The 24,656-nt window shown below is 34.8% G+C and overlaps 1 protein-coding gene and 1 pseudogene across 1 annotated transcript; both read right to left on the bottom strand.

Annotated features, from left to right (window-relative positions):
- Positions 1-12,011: 12,011 nt before the first annotated feature.
- On the bottom strand, positions 12,012-13,623 carry LOC143606118 (cytochrome P450 93A3-like). Its single transcript, XM_077081995.1, has 2 exons — positions 12,720-13,623; positions 12,012-12,632 (listed from the first exon to the last, which is right to left on the bottom strand). The coding sequence occupies exons 1-2, from the start codon at positions 13,611-13,613 to the stop codon at positions 12,012-12,014; spliced, it is 1,515 nt and encodes a 504-aa protein (XP_076938110.1). The 5' UTR covers positions 13,614-13,623.
- A 7,352-nt stretch (positions 13,624-20,975) lies between these two features.
- On the bottom strand, positions 20,976-24,015 carry LOC143606119 (ras-related protein RABA4d pseudogene; annotated as a pseudogene).
- Between the last annotated feature and the right edge of the window lie 641 nt (positions 24,016-24,656).

Raw genomic sequence — 24,656 nt, 5'->3', positions numbered from 1 at the left:
GCAGTACTTCGACTCTATCTTTCTTATCAATACTCGCTTGATCAACCCTTGGCACGCTTTTCGAGACACCAACACTCTAGGCACGCTTTTCGAGACACCAACACTCTTGGCACGCACTTCGAGGTAAATTGTCGGGACGTCGGACAACACCTCCTCTTAACTCGGAATGTCGACGGAAAGTGGCACGTATATCGAGGTAATGGGCAAGGAAAACGAGGCTTCAGGGCACGTTTATCGAGAGAGATTGTTGGCACGTAACTCGAGGTAGTGAGAGATTCTAGAGAGAGAGTATGTGTGTGAAATTCTGGTGTGTTTGGCTTGAACCCGTGGCCGCTATTTATAGAGCCAACTTTGGTCCCCATCGCGGTAAGCGATGGGTTCCCTGGCTCACCTATCGCGTAGCGCGATATAGGGTTGGTGAGTCACAGGTGGAGGCCTGCCACGTGTCGACACGTGGCAGGCGCCGCCACACGTGGTGACACGTGGCAGCAAGTGCTGCCACCGTGTGCCACGTGGCACACGTGTCATGCTGTGTCAGACACCCCATCTCGGTACGCGATGGGTGTCTTTCTTGACCCTGTCGCGTAGCGCGATATGTTCAGAATAGATATTTTTCATTTTTTAGTCCCTAGAGTTTGGAAATTGGCAGAATTGGACCCTTGACTTTGGAAACTTGACATTTTTGGCCCGAAATTTACGTGATGTTACAAACCGCCCAAACAAGTGTACTTTGTTTCCGGTTAAGGCACACATGTTCATACCCCTCGTAATATAATATCTCTCCTCTCGATTTAATATCTGGACCAACAAAAAATGTGATAGTATCTCTCTGCCCTCTATACCAAGTATGAACACAATGTAATAAGCTTGGAAGCAAGTTATATCTCCGCCCATTACCCACCGGTTGCATAGAGAATAGAACTAAGGGTTTTGCAGTGGCTTAGGTTAGGGTGTGGAAGCGGAATTATTTAGTAGCTTATGGTGGATGAGACCCGATTTATTCAAATAAACAAAGAACTCACTCATTATTATTTACAAACGACACTAACTCAAACATCGACTCTTTTTGAGCTTTTCTTTGATTTTCCAACTTTTTTTTTCTTTTCTTTTTTTTTTACAAATACTAACATCAATATATACAAACCACTGAATCGAGACATACGTACATTGTGTACTATGATCGACAAACAACTTATATACAACTCTTGACATACCGAATTTCATCCACAGGTTTAAAAATAATAAAGGCCAAGGAAAACACGGCTTGTAATTTGGGTTAAACAAACGAAACGGAAAATGCACAAACTTGGCTCCTAAGGGATAATGTAGGGTAGGGAGTATTATTTTATTTTTTTATTTTTATATGTAAAGGCCATTATAATGTGGGGTTTCTACAGTCCTATTTCTCCATACAGGTGGTGGTATTAAGATCTCGAAATGCATGAGACAACCAAGTTCTAGATATCATGGACATACTGGTTACTCTCTATAATGGCACTCGTATGACATGTGTATATACTATGTATTATATGTGTATTATATATATGTGGTCAACTCACACACGTACCGAAGGAATAAGGTTGCCGATATAAACATGTGTACATGTCCCCATGACTCGTTTTCCCCATCTAAACGGTTCATTTTATTTTTCTTTTTGAAAAACATTTGCATGGGAAGACTTTCGAGAAACTTAAAAACTGACCATGACCAAAGACCTCTACTTGGCATTAATAATAGCAATAAATTATTTACAATTCTGGCTTTTGCGCACAATCAAGGCACTCTAAGGCAAAAATTTTAATTTTTCCCCCATCCCCACATTTGAGGTTGACATTGTCCTCAATGTTTAAAATTTAGCATTTAAATGAACATTAACGAGGACAGGGTTAAAATTGACTGATTAAAAATTTTAAAACCGGGCTTAATGTGATGGTCCTAAAAATTTTACAACTATACAATTACACTTTTAACAATAAAACTAATAAAACAAAAGGAATTATGAAAACAAAATCACCTGATAAGAAAAATAAGCCACTCAAATATACTCTTGGTTGCGCTCAACAAACCCAGCTCCTCAATTCACTCAACAGTATCTGCAAACTCTCACACGTGTAAAAGCACGTTTCTCACAACCATTAGGATATGTCTTTTAAACCGTTTGCAAAACCGTTTATTTTAATTACCAAGCCAAGTTATATAAATTTCATAATTAAATTTGTTAAACTAGTAAAATTTTTAAAAGACCTAACTCACTTTCGTAGGAATCACGATTGCATTTAGCGTATGCAACAAGCCCTTTAAACCCCCCGGTAGCCCGGGTGGACGAGTGAGGTCTCGTGAGGGTTTGTAGTGAACAACACCCACAAAGTTCAAATACAACACAAAATACAGCGGTGGGGTGTAATGTGGTGGTGGGGTGTGGCGGTGTACGGCGTTTCTGATGGATGGTGTTTGGGTGGAATGAATGGAGAAGATGATAAAGGAGATAATAAACTCAGTGGTAAGCCCCACGTGCAGCCCATATTATAATAAAAAAATAAAAAATAATTTTTTTTTCAGGTAGACCTTTGCGCGGCGCTAACATCTTATAAGAGACTTTAGCACCGCGCGAAAAGCACACAATTGAGAAGTTCTTAACGCGGCACTAAGGGCTTCACCCAGTGATGTTAGCACCGCGCTAAACGCATTTTTAACAGAAAGTTTGGCCGTTTTTTTTATGTTGAAAAAATTTTCTATCTTTCAAAATTTTTCATTTTCTTGAATTCCTTAGCCATTTTTCAACCGTTTAACTTAAATTACTTACCTGGCACTCTGTTTACTTAATGTTTTTTCTTACCAACACACCCGAGAAACACTCTGCGTTGCGTCTTCCCCACACTCGATCTTTGCAATACACTAAACACTCGAGACAAGAGATTAAAAATATACAAAACTAGAAAAAAAAATACAAACCAAAAACTAAAATCCGGGTTGCCTCCCGGTCAGCGCTAAGTTTTTGTTAGGTCTTCAGCCGGACCAGTACCTGATTTGGCGGTTATGGTGGTCGAATGGAGTACTTACCTTCCTCCATCTCACTTCATGTACTTCTCCAGCACAATGGTAGCTCTAATGCCTCCCACCTAGGCCCAAAACACGCCAACCTTTTTTGTTCATTTTCGAATCTGGGTGGTTTCTTTACCTTCTCCTTCTTTGGTGGTTTCTTCTTGCTTGTTCCACCCTTCTCCTCATTTACCACCACTTCCATCACCGTCTTAGTGTTGTTTGTTGAACTTACTGTTGCTCCACTTTTTACATCTACTGCATTTAACTCTTCCTTCTCTCGTTCACGCTTCGACCTGTCAAAAACAACACTTTTCTCCTTTTTGGTGTCATCCTCACATGTACGAGGAAAACACCCATTAGTAGCACATGACCTAGAATATTTATTTTCAAAAGAATAATCATATGAATTTGAAAATATATTTAAAATTAACTTACGGTTACCGAAGGTCATGCAAACTGTTCCGTCTCGGCAGTTAATCTGAGCATTTGAAGTAGCCAAAAACGGTCTCCCCAATATCACACGTGGTTCTTCTTCCTTCTCAGCTGGTGCATAATCAAGAACAAGAAAGTCTTCTGGATAGTAAAAATCACCAACCTTTACCGCAACACCAACCAGCTTACCACGGGGCCGCCTTCGAGTGAAATCAGCTAACACTAAGGTGGTGCCAACCTCTTGTAAAGGCCCAAAATAAAACCGGTCATACACACTCCCCGGTAGAATACTCACACTCGCACCATAATCAACAAGTGCCTTGGTGGTCTTGAACTCACCAATCTGAATAGAGATGAGTGGTGCCCCTGTTTCAAATTCTTCAACCGTGTCATTCTCCACACTATCTTCGATTGTGATGGCACTGACGTGTTCATTTTTGGAGTTTGACGAACTACTACTTTGATGGCTTAGATTCTTCAAGGTGTCACTTGGTAATTTGGATGGATTTCTCTTTAGGCTCGCCATTTCTTCAGCCAGTTGACTCACTTGTTTATCTCTTGCAGCATTTGCCTTCTCCTGGAGTTCCACCCTTTGATTCATTTGCTTCAATAACTCCATCACATCCTTAATCAACTCCTCCTTGTTACCAGATGAATTTCCTTACCCCTACTGATAACTCTTTTGATAACCCTTATTGTAACCCCAGAATCTCTCTGATTGTACCCACTCTGACCGCTTCCCGAACTATTACCATACTATTTCTGGTTCGACTGATAACCTGTCTTCTGAAATCCACCTTGAAAGTTTGGGTTCTGTTGCGTGTTCAGATTTCCATAACTGAAGTTTGGATGATTCCTGAGGCCCGGATGATAAGTACTTGAGTTCATATTATTGTATTTCCTTTCACCTTGTACATAGTTGACCGCTTCTTCTCCAGTTTCTTCATCTTGCACAACCCCATAACTCGCAATTTCGTGTCCTAATTCCCCACAACCTTCACATACCGGATATGTTTTTCCTGAATTTCCGGCTCCTTGAACACCTGCAACCAACAACATATCCCTCTTCTTTTCCAATCTATCCATTCTATCTTCTGACCCATGACCTTCAACTGCTTTTACCACTGATCTTTTGACATCCTGTTCGACTATGCTTGTCTCTTCGAATTACTCGCGTGTCTCTCCAAATGTCCCCAATCATCGTTTTCATCATTTGCAAGGAAAGATCCTGGTGGCTTGGAGGTCACGAATATCATCATTTGAGAGACTATCATGGAATGCCTTTATCAATTCCCATAAGGCAATCCCATGATGTGGACAAGTCCTCAACAATCGTTTAAACCTTTGGAATGATTCATAGAAGGTTTCACCGGTGATTTGCTGAAAGTTTCGAATGTTGTTGCGGGCTTCTGTGGTTCTCTGGGGGGTATAATACTCATCTAAAAACTGTTGTGCCAAATCTCCCCAAGTGAAAATACTAGCTGATGGCAACGATAAAAACCACTGCTTTGCTGCGCTTTTCAAACTGAACTGGAAAACTACCATCTTCACCTCTTCCGCAGTAAAACCTTGACTCGAGATGAGTGCGCATATCGAGTTGAAATCACTCAAGTGTAAATATGGTTCTTCTGTAGCCTTTCCATGAAATGTCGGTAATCCCGTTACACTAATCTGCCTTACCAAAAAGTTCTTCCTCGTCTGACTGGAATGATGATTGGTAGAGGATTCGTAGCCACTTGTGGAATGAAGTGGCTTTGAACGCCTCTGACTGGCGGTGGAACAAACGCCCTTAGAACTCCATCATCAAAATCATAATACGGCTATTCATAGTTTTGTTGCCGTCTTGGTGCTCGATCTCTCTGATTTTCTGGATGATTATGTCTAATTTCTTGGTCAACACGGAGATCTTGTTGCTGATATCGACCCCGCTGTTCATCTCTACGCTTCTCCTCATCCTCATAATCGTAACCAAAATCGTCCCCTATGTGCCAATTTTCCACCCGTGCACGAGCACGATCAATCTCAGGTCTTTCCCCTCTCAAATCATTCAGTCTTTGACGGTTCACTGGAGCTGATCTGATTGACAAGTTGTCATCCATGTTTCTGGGATTACGGTTAACATCTCTTTGGTTGAACAGATTACGGTTTCTGTCACGGTTAACGTTCTGGTTTTGTGGGATTGGTTGTTCTTGGTCATGTGGTTGGTAAGCATTCAGGTCCCTTCTGTTTCGGGTACTCATAGTCTCTTCTTTTGGTGTTCTGAGTTCAGGTATTTGGTTTAATATGGGTTTCTGAGCTGCTCGGCTTTGTCTTGCTGTTTTCGGGATCAAACTGGAGCGGCTCCTTCTCAGGGAATATCTCGTCTGCATCAACTTGTGAAGTTACTTGCAAAGACACAAACACTAACACCCCGCGTAAAATCAACGAAGAAAAAATAAAAACAAATACTAAAAACTAAGCTAAACTAGCACTTTGCGCGTTGATTCCCCGGCAACGGCGCCATTTTGATGTAGATGTCGTGCTCTAATCAAAAATAAGTATTTATGATGCTTAAATACCTATAACTAGTACGGGTAAGTAAGGTCGTCTCCACAGGGAATCAGTGGAAAGTGCAAGTAGAGTTCATGATTGTTAATTAATTAACTACGTGGACAAACGATGTCAAGCGGTTTATAAAAGATGATTTAATAAAAACACACGATTACTTTAAACGAACTGTAAACAATTATGAGAAAACGATTCACTTCAGGTTCAGGTAATGTGATGACCGACTAATCACAGATTCATAAGATTAATTGCGCAGTAATTACTAAACCTAACATTTGGGTTGTGAGGACAAACGATACCCTAACCGAATTGTTGACACAACTGAACTCCGGTTTACCCAATTACCAGTTTAAAATATGAAAATCAGTTACAAGCAATGACTAACGATTATTGGTTCAATGACAAAGAGCTAACCCTACATGTGATGAACACAACCAGAAAAATGATGCAAAGTTTGACAATCAAAATCATAAACTGTTTAAACAATCAATTCGTAATGTAAAACAAGATTAAAAACAATCAATCAAGTTCATACTCATTCAAAACATAGAATCTGATCAAAGTTAGTTTACACAAAACCCTAGCCTAAAGTGAATACAATGGTTTAGCCAGATATCGGCATCACGAAGGATTCGCTTATCTGATGAGAGGATGAAAGCATGCGATGAACGGACGAACCGGAGGCTTCGGGATGATGGAAAATCGTCCTAGGGCTTGTACTTGGTTGGAGGAATGAAGGATAGGTCGAATGGGGGCTGAAAAACTGATTATATCAAAGTTAGGGTTATTTTTCCCGTTAGGAGGATCTTAGCGCGTCGCTAACATCCCAAGGGTGTGATTTTCGCGCCGCGCTAAAGACTCAAAATTCTGATGATCTTAGAGATACGCTGAAATCACCATCAGGACCCTTTAGCACCGCGCTAAAGGCGTCTGACATAATTTTCTTTATTTTCTTCATTTATTTTGCATAGGAAAGCGTGCCAATCATCATGAGTCTTCTATATCTTCGTTCCAAGCCCGTAATTCATCCCGATAAGCGTCCTTAACGTCAAGTATCCTGAAGCACATAAACACGCTTGAAGTATCAAAGTTCAAATAATATTTAAACTATAAATAAACAAAAACTATAATAATATACACGACTTTTGCCCGACCATCAGCAACCTTCCGTATCTCCAATCAGTTGTCAAGGAAACTTTACGTCTTCATGTGCCCGCCCCATTAATACCAAGAAAATCAACGACAGATTGCATAGTGCCAGGTTACCATGTTCCAGCAAAAACAAATATGTTTGTCAACATATGGGCTATTGGTAGAGACCCAGACTATTGGGAAAACCCACAAGAATTCCGGCCTGAAAGATTCTTAGGGCGCGTTCGTTTCACGGAATGGAATGGAATTGGAATTGAAATTTGCAGAGCAATTGGAATTTAAAGGAATTTGAATTGGAATTTAAACATTCACTTAGGAATGGAATTTGCTGTAATTGGAATCCCAATTCCATCTAACGTGTTTGGTTGGCCAATGAGTCGGAGGCAATCACTTTGACCCACTCTACCGACGACCCACAACGTTTTTGGATGATCCGGCCCGTTGATAATCTGAACCGCGTCCACCCGACCCGACCCGGCCCTCTTTTGTTATTTTTTTGTTTCGTTAATTTTTCCAGTTTCATTTCGGGTTGTTTTTTTTTTTTTTTGCTTCAGTTGGTTAGTTTATTGGGTTTTGTTCCGGCTCGGTTTCGGTTTTTTTGGTTCGTTTAGGTTGATTTTTCGTTTTTTGTTTTCTTCGAGTTCGTTTTTTTCTTTTTTTTGTTCAGTTTTTTGAGATTTCGGCCCGTTTCATTTTTTTTGATTCGTTTAAGTCGTTTTTTTCTATTTATGTTTGGTTCAAGTTCTTTTTTTTTTGCTTATTTTGTTCACATGTTGCCGTCTGGAAGGAGGATATGTCCTGGGACTTCACTAGCATTGTCGATGGTACAATTAACTATTGGTGCTATGATTTAGTGCTTCGAGTGGAAGGCTGGGAAAGATGGAAATTTAACAAATGTTGATATGAAAGAGGGAACCGGCCTGACACTTTCTCGAGCTAACCCCTTGATTTGTGTTCCTGTGGCTAGATTAAATCCAATCCCGTCACTGAAGTCATTGTTGACAATAATTCAAACTAGTGGATTGGTTCAACACCAATGGGTCAGAAAGCACGCACTTAAATTATCTAATAAATTGTTGGTCAGAGTTGTTAGCCAACGGATATCCTTTTCTTTCACGTTAGTAGTTTGTTTGTTTAGTGTCTTTGGCTTTATTAAACTTTATGTAATTCAGTATTATGTATAATGTACGTATGCATTTTAATAATATTCACAAGCTGCTTCTGACTATTATTCTATTCTTTTATATGAATTGAGTTTTTACGTACCAACATTGTGAGAAGTTTTGGGGGTTTTAGTGCATATACAAATTACAATGAATGTGATGGTTTTGGTGGTAATTTTCGACCTCTTTTGGTTTTGGATGATCTGCTAGTCAAACTAGCTGACATGGGTTTGACTGGGCTTACTTTCCACGTGGCTCTGATGGGATGATGACGGCCTTGATTTAGTAAAGAATAAATTTGAAATTCTTAGACCGCAGTGGTCAGGTGATGTGGCGGGCATCCTTGAGGGCGGAACACCACTAAGGGGCGCCCTTAACAGTGGGGCGCGGACCCAAGGGTCGTCCAAACAATGGGCGCGATTCATGGTGATTGTGGGTCCCCCCCCCTCTCTCTCTCACACACACACACAAACACGCGCACACAAACACACATATATATAGGGGCGCGGATGGGGGCATTAAACCATAGTGGGGCGGGCTTTGATGCCCCCGACGCTTACATGGCGCTGACGTGTCACGGTAGAGGGGCTTCGAAGCCCCTCACCACAGAGGATGGTCTTATTTCCACTCCTTTATAAAAAATACACCTATGAAAGACAACTTTATGTTTTAATCGTTTAACTAGAATTAGTGCGCACTTGTTTAATCCTTTGACTCTTCGAGTTTAGTTTGAATTTTTATATAAGCTTCACGTGTGAAACTAACTATAAATATCACTTTAGATATTTTGTTAGAGTGCCATTAGAATATGATTATGCGTTGTGAAGAGGTTAATTAAAATGTCATATCAATGCCACTTCCTAGTCTTTAATCATAGCGATGGTGATGTTATTGGATGGACCAACAAAAAACATTCAAAATGTGTAATGATGGTGATGTTGGGCGTGAGTAGATCGAATGGAGATGTGAAAAGGATAGAGAATGGCACGTGGCGCCTGGTTTTGACGGGTGAAATGGTGGTGGCACCTATTTTCTGGTGCCTAGGCTGGGTCTAACGCCCACCACCGTCGCCGTCGCCGCTAAGGACCGACGTGTGCGTATTATGAAGATCGAATATTGGATTAGTTGGGTATAACTCTGTCCTATTTATGGTAGGGTTCATTGGTTCTCTACAATTGAACTGAATCCCGAAAATGATTTGGAAATATTAACCGAAGCCATTTCTATTTTCGTACAGTGATCTTTTGGAAGTTCACAATTTAAAGGTTAATCTTGCCATTAAGGGGGTAATCAAAACCAAGTGATTATTTAGTGATCTTTTGGAAGTCCATAATTAAAAGGCTAATCTTGCCATTAAGGGGGAAATTAGAACCCAAATGAGTATTTCTTGTGATTGTTTTTAAACACTTATATTTTGTTTTCTTTATTTATATTTTAATCAACACTTTCAAAACAAACTCTCTTTTTGGTTTGGCTAGATGTTGTCTGCATCCCGGTACTAAAAGCTCTTGTATCCTTGGACGATCTAAGTATTTTACATTCACCACATTACACCAACGATGTGTGCACTTGCCCTAGCGTGTCGTAGTGAGTGCCCGTATCGTATCGTATTTACAAATTTAAACCTTGAGACCGTGTTAAATTCAATTAAAATTGACTAATAATATTTATATACACCATGAAGCTTGTCAAGATTTTGATGCCCTTTTTTTGTAAACCTGCATAAAAACAAATGGATATATACTGGATTATTATTTTTGTAATAAAACAAGTACTGTTTATAAATAAATATTGAGCAATAACGATATATTATATGCACCGAACAAATACGAGTAAAATAAAATAAATAGAGGATTAGTTATTATTGTTAAGAGTTAATGGCCATTTTCGTCCCTGTGGTTTGCTACTTTCGCCACTTCAGTCCAAAATTTTTAATTTTGTCAATTTAGTCCTCATAGTTTTAAATTTTAGCCAATTACGTCCAATCCGTCTAACGGCATCCAGCTATGCCGTTAGTTTAAGGGTATTTTTGTCTTTCTCCTTTTAATTTTGAGTTAATGGTCATTTTAGTCCCTGTGGTTTGATATATTTGCCAATTCAGTCCAAAGTTTGAAAATTTGTCAATTTAATGTTCAGTTTAATTCAGTTTTTTTTATTTTTTATGTTTTTTGTTTATAACCCTAAAGAGCATAATTCAAGCCCAAAACCATCGAGCAACCTCAAATACTGGTATGTATTTACTCTGTTGACAACAGTAATCATACCCCCCCTTATATTTAGTTTCTAGACATTTCCTAAAATCTTCTCCATGGTGGAATTCAATGGTAAAGTGGTCAAGGTAATTCACTGAAATCGAATTATACACAAAAAACTAAAAATTGTTTTGTTGATTAATGTATAATAGTTGATTACGACCCAGATTTTCGTTATGATATGTTAATCTCTAAACCCTAAATATTATGCATTCATCAAAGAAACGATTTTTAGTTTTTTCCGTACAATTCGGTTTCACGGAATTGCTTTGACCACTTTACCATTGAATTCCACCATGGGGGAGAGTTTAGGAACCGTCTAGAAACTAAATACGAGAGGAGGGGTATGATTACTGCTGTCGACAGAGTAAATGCAGACTTGTTTTGGGCTTGGATAATGCTCTCTAGGGTTATAGAAAAAAACTGACTTAAATTGACAAAATTTCAAACTTTGGACTGAATTGGCAAAAGTATCAAACCACGGGGACGAAAATGACCAATAACTCAAAATAAAAAGGAGAAAGACAAAAATACCCTTAAACTAACGGCATAGCTGGATGCCGTTAGACGGATAGGATGTAATTGGCTAATATTTAAAACTATGAGGACTAAATTGACAAAAATACAAATTTTGGACTGAAGTGGCGAAAGTAGCAAACCACAGGGACGAAAATGGCCATTAACTCTATTGTTAAATTGAAACTTTTAAAATCTAAACTTGAACCATATGCGAGTAATATTTAATAAGAAAACTATTAAAGTTGTCGGAAATATTTATATTATATAAGTATAATTTAGACTAATCAGAGATTTGGGAAAGCAACTATAACATATTCACAAAGTTGTTACATACGAAAGATTTTATTCGTCTCAAGAATTTGCTTAACTTTGCTCCAATCTAGCTTACGGGGGAATATTAGATGGGTTGATATTGTAATAAGCTAAATTTGTTATTAGTTGAACGGTTAGTCAGTCGGGGTAAACATCATTTAGATTTGTGCTTAATCTAATTTGTTTCATACGACATAACAAAGATTTTCATTCATCTCTGATTTATCCAACAGGCCCACCACTATGTTCCTCATTTTAGTTTATTTTTAGTTCTTAAGATTGAGGGGTACTTAACTAACAAAAGTTAAAGTCATCCACGCCAACGAACATTGGTGTTACATTTATGCAAAAAGTTGGACTAAACTTACAATTTCTTGAAGTTAATTAAGAACTCAACGCGCGAAATAAGCAACGTAAGGAACATCCAAAATAAGCAAAACGCAAGGAACATCCATGTAATTAAGTCTTTATCTTTTACAAAGGAATTAAAAGTACTCGTTTCATTTTGCTAGGTTATAACATTACAGAAGAAACCTTTTGGGAAATCTAAACTGGTCATTCTTCTGCAGTTATCGGTTTCTTACATGTTATATTACAATGGCATTGGATTAAGCCTGGCCACAGGAATACAGACCAATGGGTTTGCTCTAGGAAGTGTGATCCCAAGGCCCTCTTCCATATCAACACTAGTAAGATTTCCATCTTCCCCAGCCTTCCAATCAAAGCACTGAATCATAGCACCGAGTGTCGTATGTACCACTTGCAATGCCAGTGAAGTTCCAGGACACATTCTCCGTCCACTACCAAATGGTAAAATATGAAAATGTTGTCCTCGAACATCCAAGTTGAGCTGTTCAAAACGCTCAGGCCTAAATTCAAGTGGATTTTCCCAATGGTTTGGGTCTCGGCCAAGGGCCCACACATTGATAAAGACAGTAGTGTTCGCTGGAATATGATAACCAGCCACTGTACAATCTTCTGTGGATTGTCTTGGTATCATTGGGCCTGTAGAGTGGAGTCTTAGTGTTTCCTTGACAATTGCTTGGAGGTATGGAAGGTTTGGTATGTCTGATTCTTGTAAAAGCCGTTTTTTTCCAATCACTTGATCGATTTCTTCGACCGCTTTTTTCATTATATTTGGATGGTTGATGAGCTCTGCTAGTGCCCATTCTATTGTGATAGCCGAAGTGTCGGTTCCCGCAGCAAATATATCCTGAAATGAGAGATACATATGTTAGTATCTTAAGTTTTGAACATACAAAAATGAACCTATATGACAAATTTGGTCAGCTAACGTTACCAGTATGAAGGCTTTAATGTTTTCTCTACTCAACTTTATCTCCATGGTTTCATCTTCGGCTACATCAAGTAAAATCTCAAGCAGGTCCTTCACTTTTCTTGACTCCAGTTTTCTTGATTCTTCATGCTCTTTAATAATTCTCTCTATCAATTCATCGAATCTTGTACGAATATCTTTCAACCTTTTCCCAAACCCCTGCACATCAAGGTTCTTAAAGATCCAGATGTAATCCGAGAGGTTAAACTTACCCGTAATCTCGGCTATCTCAGTAACCAACTTCTTCATTTCCGCAGCCTCATGTTCATCCTCTGAACACCTTTCACTCATAAGCATTCTTGATATTACATTGTTTGACATCTTCACCAGCTCCCCATTAAGATCAACAGCTTTACCAATTTTGGCTTTTAAAAAGAGTGAATTTATGAAACTATTAATCTCGTCTTGCCTAACCGGATGCAGCAGGTCAAGTGTCATACCATTTAGGAGCTGTGACATGACTATCTTCTTCATGAATTTCCAATAAGATCCATAAGGAGCAAATGAGAAGTCTTGTGATCCATAAGTTAGGTATGCCACAGCCGAGTTTTGGGGTCGGTCTAAATACGCATTTTCATATGTTTTAAGGAACTCTTTTGCCATTTCTGGTGAACAAGCAACCACACAAGGTACAGAACCCAAAAAGAGGCGAAAAACCGGTCCATAACGAAGCGAAAGTTTGTGAAAAGCTTGATGAGGGATTGGAGCAAGTAGGTGGAGATGTCCAATGATCGGTAGGGCGAACGGGCTCGGTGGAAGATGAGGTTTAGCACTTGAAGATTTGAATAAAGCACGTATCAGGATAGTGGAGATCAACCATACGAGAAAGAGGAAGAAGTAACCTTGGAATTCAGGCATGGCTATTAGAGGTTTTAAGATGTTGTGCACAATCAAATAATTAAAAGAATGCCCGTACTTATATAAACTTAAACCTCCTAAACAAGTTATATTTAACGAATAAAATATGCCCTATCATTTGGTGTTATTCTTGTATAAACAGATTCTAGCCGGCAGACAATGATGTTTTTGGAATAAAGACCAAGTCTTATGCCAATAATTGTTGTTAGATACTAACTTTTTATGTTTGGAGCTGTTCTTCCAGATGTCTGACTCGATCTAGAATGCTATGAATACAACAGCATTTTATACTCCCAATTTTCTACGGTAAAACTTAGTTAAAATTAAAATAAATTAATTTAAACCAAGTAATAAAACCCGTAGCCTTGCGGCGACGCGAGTTAGTATTGGTTAGGTCGTTATGAAAAGTATACCAAGCCCAAAAAATAACTTAGTAAATGCTTATAATAGTTTTGACGTTACTCGTATAGCTTATGACACAAAAAAACATCTTTCAAACGACATGTATTCGGTTGATGGTTGACACATATCTGGTCGGTATTGGTTAGGTTCGTGACGCTACCCGAACTAAACCCAAAATATAAATTCATCTAACAATCAAATACCAAAAGTTAACGTATTTTATTTTAAAGTTAAAAGTTAATTTAACAATTCAAAATTTTAGCATTTAAAGAATAATAGAAACAAAACTTTTACAAAAGAAAAAAGAGTAAAATGAAAATAACATACTCCTAATAAAGAGAGATGATGATGAGAATTTAACCTCGGACATGCATTTGATACTTCACGTGTATCACCAGACCAAAATCCAAACTTTATGACACCAACCATACATATATATATATATACATATATACTGAGGTGAGTTAACGTACAATAATCACTCAACGTATGTTAGGCACGTAAAAAACGGAGATGCTCAAATCGAATTCCATAACCTAACGCATTTAACATTAAAACCTAAAACATTCAAGGTTATTATCTAAAACATTCAAGGTTAAAACCTTAAACGCTCAAGGTTACACCCTAGTACTTTCAAGGTTAAAACCTAATATGTTCAAGGTTAAAACCAATTATGCTCAAGTTAAAAATTGATCAATTAAAAGATCCAGATTGATGATTAATTTGATCAATTTCAAGGTTAAGGTTAGTTAATCAGCTAAATTCAGCAATTCCAATTTCAATTGGTTAATTAATCATGCAAACCTGTGAACAACGATTAGAGAGGCATCGACGGAAGAGGACGACACTCACGACGGTCGCGACGGTGGACAGTGGATGGAATCGGTGGACTTTGACGGGACGGTAGAGGCAGTGGACGACAAACATATCGCGTAGTTGTGATTCTAGTGATCGGTTAGGATCTCTTTTACAAGAATGAAATGTCTACTAAGAGGCTAGTAAGTCGTGGGATGTTAGTATGGTTGTGGGCGAGTTCTTGATGGAGATTAAGTTCTCTACTATTGTTGATATAAAAAGTTCAATAAAAAATTAGAAGTCAATCTACCCTACTTATTGGTATCCTGTTGGTGATGGCTGATGATGTTTTTGTCAGCGATTAATCTATTATTCTTTGAATATCACTTTTCTTTGGGTAAAGGGGAACATTGCCCCGGTAAAGATTATATAAATTTAACAACATATACGAGTAAAGGTTTAAAAAAAACTTTCTTAGTACAATCTCCCAGTTCTACATATGAAAAGATTTTTTTTGAATAGAAAAGATATATGCATACATATTTTTGTTGTTATGTTATAAAATATAGATATTTAGAAAAGTTAAGATATTAAAAAAAGTGAATTAATTTTTTAAATGAAAACGTAATCTAAGAAATTGTATTTTTTATATTATTATGCATCATATTATTATATATTATAAATTAAAATTGAAATCTTTACATACTATTAAAGCAATACAATTTGTACACATGTCATTCAACTAGCCTTTCCACATCAATTGTTCACAATTCATTCAACTAGCTTCTCCACATCAATGCACATAATTTCCAAGTCATCAAACATTTTTTTAATAAATCAAAAATTAGTTGCGTGGACTAGGATTCGAACCTAGGCTTTGAGCGAGATGAAAGTCTTAACACATAGCACACAAACAATTCAACTAAGCTATCTTGATGTCTTTAAGAATGAAAAATATATCCTATATATTGAAAAAACACATTGTATTGGAAATGGACAATGGAAATTAACTTAAAAATGGAAATAAATCATATGTATATTAGTGCATGTCCAACAGAATATTCACAAAATATTAAACAATGAAAATTAACTAAAAAGAAAATCTTTAGATTGTGTGTGTGTGTATATATATATTATATTTATGTATTTAAATTATATATTATGTCATCCGGGTCAAACACCCGTCCGCCCTCCCGGGTGGGTCCGACCTTCGACCCGGAAAGGCTTCCGGGTAGACGTCCGGGCCGGGTCTGAAAACATTGCCTATTATTGCCAAATCATCTCACACACTATATTTAAACCTTAAGATTTTCCACCTTAATCATTTTAATCTCTCTCTCCCTCCCTCTCTCTCGGCTTACTAACTCCACCATCCACCATCTTTTATATTCCGGTAATGTAGATCGGGATTAATCATTTTCCGGTAAGGTTATATACTATACTCTAATGGCCAACAATGCTATATGATTTTCCGGCAATGTTATATCTTTTTCCGGTAAGGTTTTCCGATATGGTTTTATATTTATTTTAATTGTTATATGATTTTGTAATAATCTCTTAGTATAACAAAATCCAAGATTGAATTGATATTTTTGAAGTTATTGTGGTTTTCCGGTAAGGTTTTCCGGTAAGATTTTTGTTTTCCGTTTTTGTTTGTATTTATATTAATTATTATATGATTTTCTTATAATCTCTTTAGGTTATATATCAAAATCGAAGATACAATGGAGATTCCTATTTCGTTTTTCCGGTAACGCGATTCAAATATTTTGGTTATTAATTAGAACATCAAATTTATATTTGTTTACATAATTCAAATCTTCCATAATTGGTAATTTGTTTATTATGTGATATTAATATTAATATTTAATTTTCTCATTTCAAGTTATGTTCCCAACTTGATATAGCTAATTTCATGGGTTGAAGATTTGTTGGTAAGATATCTTATTTTTTTGTTTAATATTGATGTATACTTTATTATTCATGTATTTATTTATTTTTCGCAATTCATGTAATTTATTTGATTTTTATATAATCAACCATATATTGTTGTTGGTTAAAGTCCATTTAATATATTTTAATCAGTACCCATGAATTAAAGAAAAATTTATTTGTATCTTATATTTATCTATTTATTAATGATAATCTCTATAATTTATAATAATTATTATAAGTTTATTAATTTTGTTATTAATTTATTATCTTTTCTAATTAGTTGTTACATCTTATTTTGACAGAAATAATAACATTAATACCTTACTATTTTTATATTTCAATATCTTTGACTTAAACATTATTCTGTGATTATATTGTAAGATAAATTATATTTTCTATATATAACCAATTACGTTATATAACCATTGGGTCTCCCCCAATGGCCAGCCCAATGATGGATAAAACTCTGGCCTCTTGAGGCCACGAGTTCAAGTCCGGAGGTCGCCCGAGTTTTCTATTAGGGTGTATTTGCAGCAGAGGGAATCCCTCTTTGTGGTAGGTACAACATCTATCAAATGGCAGGTGGCCTGAAATTTTCTCTGGGAATGATGCAAAACTCGAACGCCAAGCGTGGGCCCGGTTAAGACAACATAGTCTTGGCTCGAGTGGGGGTGTGCGAGCTCTACTCTAAATTGAAATTCGCCGTTCAAAAAAAAACAACCAATTACGTTATATGTGGAAAACCCAATAAATAAGTTATAAAGTTTTCATGATTTTAGTTACAAGATTTGCAATATAATAATTTATTGCAAATAAGCATTTACATTGTATTTTCTATATTCAATGTATTTCTATGATTTTAATTACATAAATACAATAATTAAGTTTCCATGATTTTCATTTATTTTCACATTTTCATGATTTTGATTATTGGCCAAGTTTTATTTAAAAATTTCTTCAAAAGTTAATTGTATTAGGTGAAGTTCCTTTGGCGATTCACAATTTTATATTATCTATATATTATTTCTGATTAATATTAAATGTATTTTATTCATATAATCGTTTATTAAATATTAGTTTTTATTTGGTAAGTTTTTTGGCATGGTAACCATTATTAAATTAAAAATGTAATAACCAACATTTAAGTTCACGTAAATCATTGCAAATTAATTACCTTTAATTCAATTTATGACAGTTTATTTTTGTTAAAGATATTTAAGGTAATTAATTAATTTACAATTTGATTTTCATTTACTTAATTGTGAAAGTCAAATTAAATTACTTAATTTTAGAAGTCAAATTATTAACGCTTTCCAAAAGACCCTAGTAATTATGGAAGTCAAATTAAATTATTTAAACTCAAATTTATTTTAATTACACTAATAATATTGTTACAAAGATTTATGTATTTTAAGAATGATTTCAAATATTGTGATAACTAACTATCATTTGACCAAAATGATATAACTATAATTAATGATATTATATTTTGCCAACTTCAAAACAATTTATAGTTTTTTATGTATGTGAATCGTTTTGAATATAAGTTTTTGCAATATATGTTGACAACTAATTAATTTATTAGTTATGACGTCTTTGACCATAACACTTTCTTTGTTTTACAAATACAATTATTTGATAAATATATATGAACATTAGCTCCATGTGATAGCTAAAAATTAATCAAATAGAAAAGAGTTTAATACTAAGTTTATAACCAATAATGTCTATATAAACGTAGGAATGAATGAATGTATACCAATTACGTTGTTCTGTTAGATAAATTTATAAATGTTACTTTTATGTTTACTTGCGTATTATATATGTAGATTATGAAAAATGACAAGGTTTTGCTGTCAAACTCATAGTATAGGTAGATATGTATGTTTATTTAAACCTTTGTAATTGTTTATAACATATGAATCTATTTTGTTTATAACATATTAATTGTATTAGAATTGTACTATTAATTTCAAATGATACAGTTATCATTTAATTAATATTTGAATAATTTTTAATTACGCATAAATATCAAGATTAATGTATACAATTAAAAAAGAATTATATAATGAAATTGATTTTAACTAAAGTAATGATGTTAACAATTACTTTATGTTTTTTTCTTCCTATATATTTTTATTAATATTTTTGAATATGTTACTTTTATTTAATAGCAATATTTGTCATTTGTAATATGTTTGGATTTCTAAATGGCATTGTCATTTGTAGTATGTTGGTTTTATTTTTTAAAGTTTCTTATTGATCTCTTATACCCTATTGTATTAAGAAAAATAATTAGTTTATTACTTTTGTCAGCCGAAAAATATCATATTGCTCGAAACATATTTGTGTTGGTTGAATATGTTGTCTATATTTATATGATTTGTTGATATGTTTTCCACCTGTGTGTAACACGGACTATACCCTAGTTGGTTAAATATTTCAATTCCATTTTTCAGTTTTATATTGTCTCATCTAAATTGCAATAAACATGATTTGTTTTATTAGGAAAATTCTAATTTTAGAATATATAATCTTCATTAATATGGAAAGTTTCTAGAATGCCTATAAAAAGATATTAGAAATTTGAGCAGGAAAAATTATCCAATAATAAATATGGGACTGTTACATCATTCTCATTATTTTATTTTATTAGTATATATGTAAATGTAAATGTAGATGTTATTACGAGGTCGTTTTATATTATTGTTTTCTAATATTTATATATTTTATTAAATTTTAATTTATTTATTGTAAGAAAGTTAATAATATATATAAGATTTGTTGATGAAAGGGTTCATAAATAAATAAGGTGTTATAAATCGGTTTAAAAGCTTAATGGTTGAAACGCATGACCCGCTTATTTTTTTACTATAAATTTTTTCTTAATTATAAATAATATATTCTTTTAAAAATATCGGATATTAACTTTTAGTGTATCCTTATTTTATACGATTTTCATATCAAATATTTGGTAAGATTAATTTTTAATTTAATTATATGTTATAACCCGTTTAAGGGCTATCTGGGTTTGGTGAGACCCATACCCGTAAATTCAGGTCAAATACATGGGAAACCTCAATTTACAAATAAAGCAATATGGTTTAAAGAAAAATGAATAATTTAATCATGTTACATATATATAATATAAATTGAGTGCAAAAGAAAAGTAAATAATTATTGATCAATGTTATATATTAAATTTGAAAAAATTATGAGGATTAATCTCAAATCGACACATATGCACAATTATTTAATTTTATTAGAATATGTAGATGTAGATATTATACTTGGTTATTAGTCCAGGGATTTTTCTTATAACTCATTTTTTTATTATATTTTTATTTTTGTATTTTTTTAACTCGGTTTATTCGAATAGAATGGAAACCAAATTCAAATTAGTTTTTGTAAAAATTTGAAATCAAGTTATGCTTTAAACTTTCAAATTCGAATAATACAAATAACCCAAATTCAATTCACTGAACACATCCAGTTAGTGGATACGAGAACCAATATGAATGTATGATGTTTATTTGAATAACATATAGATCCTAGAAGATACGTGAATATGAGTATTGAATAACATCTCTCTGGTAGAATATACTACATGGAATTTAATTGGATAAAGTATACATTGTGAATCTGCAAAAAGCATCAATTAATAAACATGATCAAATAACGGTAACTAGAACGAAAAGTGATTGGAGTCGGCCTAAATACCAAGATGAATGATTCATAAATGTGGCATACTATGAGATAAGTATGATGAAAACAGTAGTCGTGTAGCTTGGAAGTGCTACACGCATGACAATTATTATACAAGGATTTAAGAGTAATGGAATGGAACGTACGTAAGATGTTGTAAAACAAAATGCGAAGGACCATGAGACTCGGACGTGGTTATTGCGGTCTTCGTAGTATGCAAAGTGACCCTCAAAAGAAATCTCTCTTTGCACCTAACAAGTCGGTATCAAAGACCCAATCAAAAGAATCCTATTTGGGCCCTTCACAATAAAAATAAAAAGCGAAAAATTTCGGTCTAATTTTCTACTTCAAAACATTGTTTGGTTACTTCGAATCATCCTACAAAAAGTTTCTATAATCTCTTTGTACAAAATTTTCTACTTGCATGAGTGACAAATGTCCTAGATGAACGATAATAATATCAAAGAATAAAAACTAAAAAGAGAATTTGGTTGTAAAAATTAGAAATAGATAGATGAATCACTTTTAACAACAGCAGCCACCCTTTGCACCTGAGTTTGCCTCTTGGTTAGGAACAAGTATAGCAGTTCCTTTAAGGGATGCAGGTTTATAATCTTTATCAGCACTCAGAGATTTCTTACCTTTAATCCTATATATCTCTGTTAAAGCGGTTAGAAACGCGCTTTCAACATTTGTGGACTCAAGTGCTGAAGTCTCCATGAAACATAAGTTTTCTCTTTCTGCAAATTCTTGAGCATCTTCAACTGGTACTGCTCTTAGACTTGCCAAGTCACATTTGTTACCAACGAGCATAATGACTATGTCATTATCAGTGTGACTCCTGAGTTCTTCAAGCCACCTAGTCATATGTTCAAACGTTTGGCGTTTTGTCATGTCATATACCAACATTGCGCCAACTGCACCTCTGTAATATGCACTTGTAACTGCTCTATATCTGACATGCGAAGAGATATTCGATGGAATCAGTAACATGTAGCTATATCAAAATATACATTCATGCACTGGTATATAAAGTTAATGAAAATCGTGCTTTGTTATGAGTCAAAGAGATGATAAAAGCATACAATGAGCACAGATCATTACTCACTGACTCATACACATTTAAAGTTTGGGGTTTTATTGTGTAAATTTTATTAGTATTTGATAAGATAAGCATTAATATTATTTGTTTTACAGCTTGTTATTAGTACTATTATTGATTGTTTTATTTAATTATAAGTCTTACTTGGAGATTAATATAAATAAGATTGGGAGAAATGTTTTATTATATTTGTTTTATAGAGGACAAAGGTGTGAAATGGGTGGTTTACATGAGTCAGGTAACAAGTCAAAATGGGTCATTACTGCAAAAATAATTCAACTTTCTTAATTTAGTATGTTTTTCTCAATAACACACTTGATCTATTTTTTTTATACCCACTTGATAATTGATATGTTATGAAGAAAAAAATATCTAAACCAATCTATTAATCAAATAATTGAGGACCATCCAGTTTGGTGGCCCAAAGAAAACTTATTCCCAAATAAAACAGTAGTAATGTTTCATATAGATTTCAATTTTTAAACATGAAGCATATACTAGGTTTTAAGTATTGAAGTTAAGGGTGAACTCAGTCTTGGGAAGAAGGAACTAAGGAAGTGTATTCATGTCATATGTTCTTAACACATCCCAACTTTACAAGTTCATTTTTGAAAGTTAAAAGGTCATGCTTGGAGTTTGCATGTATTTTCTTGAACGAGTTAGCGACAACTCTTTACCAACTTTACACACGTTATTTGAACTAGAAGCCACCTAAAGTCCTAAACTACTACTTAATTAATCAAGCTTGTAGATGCACATAAAAAGGTGATAATCAGTAAAGTCGATCCAATATATGCAAAATCATAGGCTCCAAATGGTTTTTAGTAACAGCATATATAAAGGCTTCAACTTAAGAATATACATTGGCATTCATGTTACCACGCCATTTACAAGTTCTAAACATGATTGGATATTCGTACTAATGAATATGGCCATAAATGAACCGAACAACTGTTGGCGGGAAGATAATTAACTTTCGGTTCATTAAATTAATGAACGAACATGAACAAATGCCATGTTCGTTCAATTGTGTTTGTGAATGTTCGATAATGTGTTCTTTTACGTCCGTTTATGTTCATTAATGTTTGTTTGTTTATGTTTTTTCAGTAAAAGTTTTTTAATACTTTTGAACTTTTAATGACTTTTTTAATCTTATTGTATAGATATAAGCAAAACTATTAACTATAAAACAAAATTATATTTGATTATTATGTGATTAAGTTGTATTTATAATTAACATATGAATATAAATGTTAGAAAAAACACAATCACAAGCACAAACTTGGTAGTAGGACTGAACCGTTGACACTGACTATTCACAGTTGATCAAATCAAACAAACATTGTTTGTGTTCATGCGTGTTTGTTCGTTTATGTTCATGAGCAAGTTCATTTTGTTAATGAACGAACATGAACAAGAAGTTTGGTCGGTTAGCTTTTCGATAACCGTTCGCTTATCTAATAAAAGCTTAACGGACAAACATGAACAATGTCTTGTTCGGTTCGTGTACAGCCCGACTAATGAAGATGAACCAAAATCTGAATCAATTATGCATTTAATATTTCCTTGTGGTGCAAAATGGAGTAAAAGTATACTAAAGTTTGCATAATTCAATCTTCATAATCAAAACCTAGCTTCTTCCAAATGATCAAAGATTGAAGAAACTAATCAAAATGATTGAAGCAATATATGTACCAATAACAAGAAAGGAACACAAACCTCTCTTGACCAGTAGTATCCCAAATCTGAGTCTTCACCGTTTTATCATCAATAACCAAAGTTTTCGACTGAAACTCAACCCCAATTGTAGCATTTGAATCGAGACTAAATTCGTTCTTTGAAAACAGCGCAATGAGCTGAGATTTTCCGACAGCTGAGTCCCCTATCAACACAACCTTGAATATATAATCCGCCTTCGCATTGAGATCTCCTAATGCATTCGACATCCTGGATCAAATCTTAATTTCCAGATACGATACATAACCTATCCAGTCAATCCCTACACCAACTGTTTCTTCAATGAATCATGAATAGATCCTTTGGACTGTGATCCAGAAGATCCATTTTTTTTCAGTTTCTTGATTTGGGTGATCATAAGAATGTCAATGTGATTGATTGATTTAAGAGAATGTGAAGAATTAGACGTTTGGAAAGTGTTTACGGGATTAGGATTAGGATTAGGGTTAGGGTTTGTAATCAAGAAATTAAGGAGTGTATACGCACGTAGATCTTCCTTGTTATTGATCGAAAAGCAGTTGGAGGGGGTTGTACTTGTATGAGCAACGGTTTGTGTTGGGCCCGCAAATGGATTTTCAAAGTAATGCATCAATGTTTTATATTTTTCACGAAGGGATGTTCACGGTTTGGTTTATAACCAATAAACCGTCCAAATAATTCAAAGGTTTAGTTTTACGATTAGTTTTTTCTAAGGTTTGAGACGGTGGGTTTTGAAACTTTCAAACCGTAATGAACAAGTTGGTTTATAACATATATCCAAAACCGCTCATATAAAACAGAAACAGACCGTAAAGTTTTATGCATACATGTTTTTTTAACTAATTATAGTTTATAGTATATGGGTCGAGATACTGTACAATAATGTCTTAACGTACAATAGGTACGCAAGATGCTCAAAGGCAAAAATACTAAAACGATAAAAAAACGCTCAGCCAGCCGGAAACCTAAAACGCTCAGCCAAAACTAAAACGCTCAAAAACGGGTTTCGTGAAAAAAAGTAAAAAATTGATCGATTAACGATCCAAATCTGTTTTTTTCGGTGAATCAATGATTGGTATGTATTGATAATTCCCGAGATGTTGGGATGTGATTTCATGGATCGATTCGTGGAAAAAGATATTCGCATACCTATTGTACGTTAAGGTATTATTGTATTGGATCTTTTGTATGTTTAATAAAAATAGAGTTGGCCCTAGTATAGAAATGCAAATATAGCCCACAAATCAACATCATTGAACGACTTTGCAACCATACTATCTTATTTCACTATACTAGTTGAGTGCCTACGTGACCCAGCATTGAACGCATACTCAGTTTCGTACACGTACGCGTTAGCTGATGAGGGTGCGCACGTAACCCGAAAATGG

Source organism: Bidens hawaiensis, unplaced genomic scaffold (genome assembly GCF_021521415.1).
Source record: "Bidens hawaiensis isolate Kalapana, Puna unplaced genomic scaffold, B.hawaiensis_p1.1 tig00073058_1, whole genome shotgun sequence".
Lineage (NCBI taxonomy): Eukaryota > Viridiplantae > Streptophyta > Magnoliopsida > Asterales > Asteraceae > Bidens > Bidens hawaiensis.
Note: the sequence above shows the minus strand (reverse complement) of the source record. Positions and strands in the feature narration are given on the sequence as shown.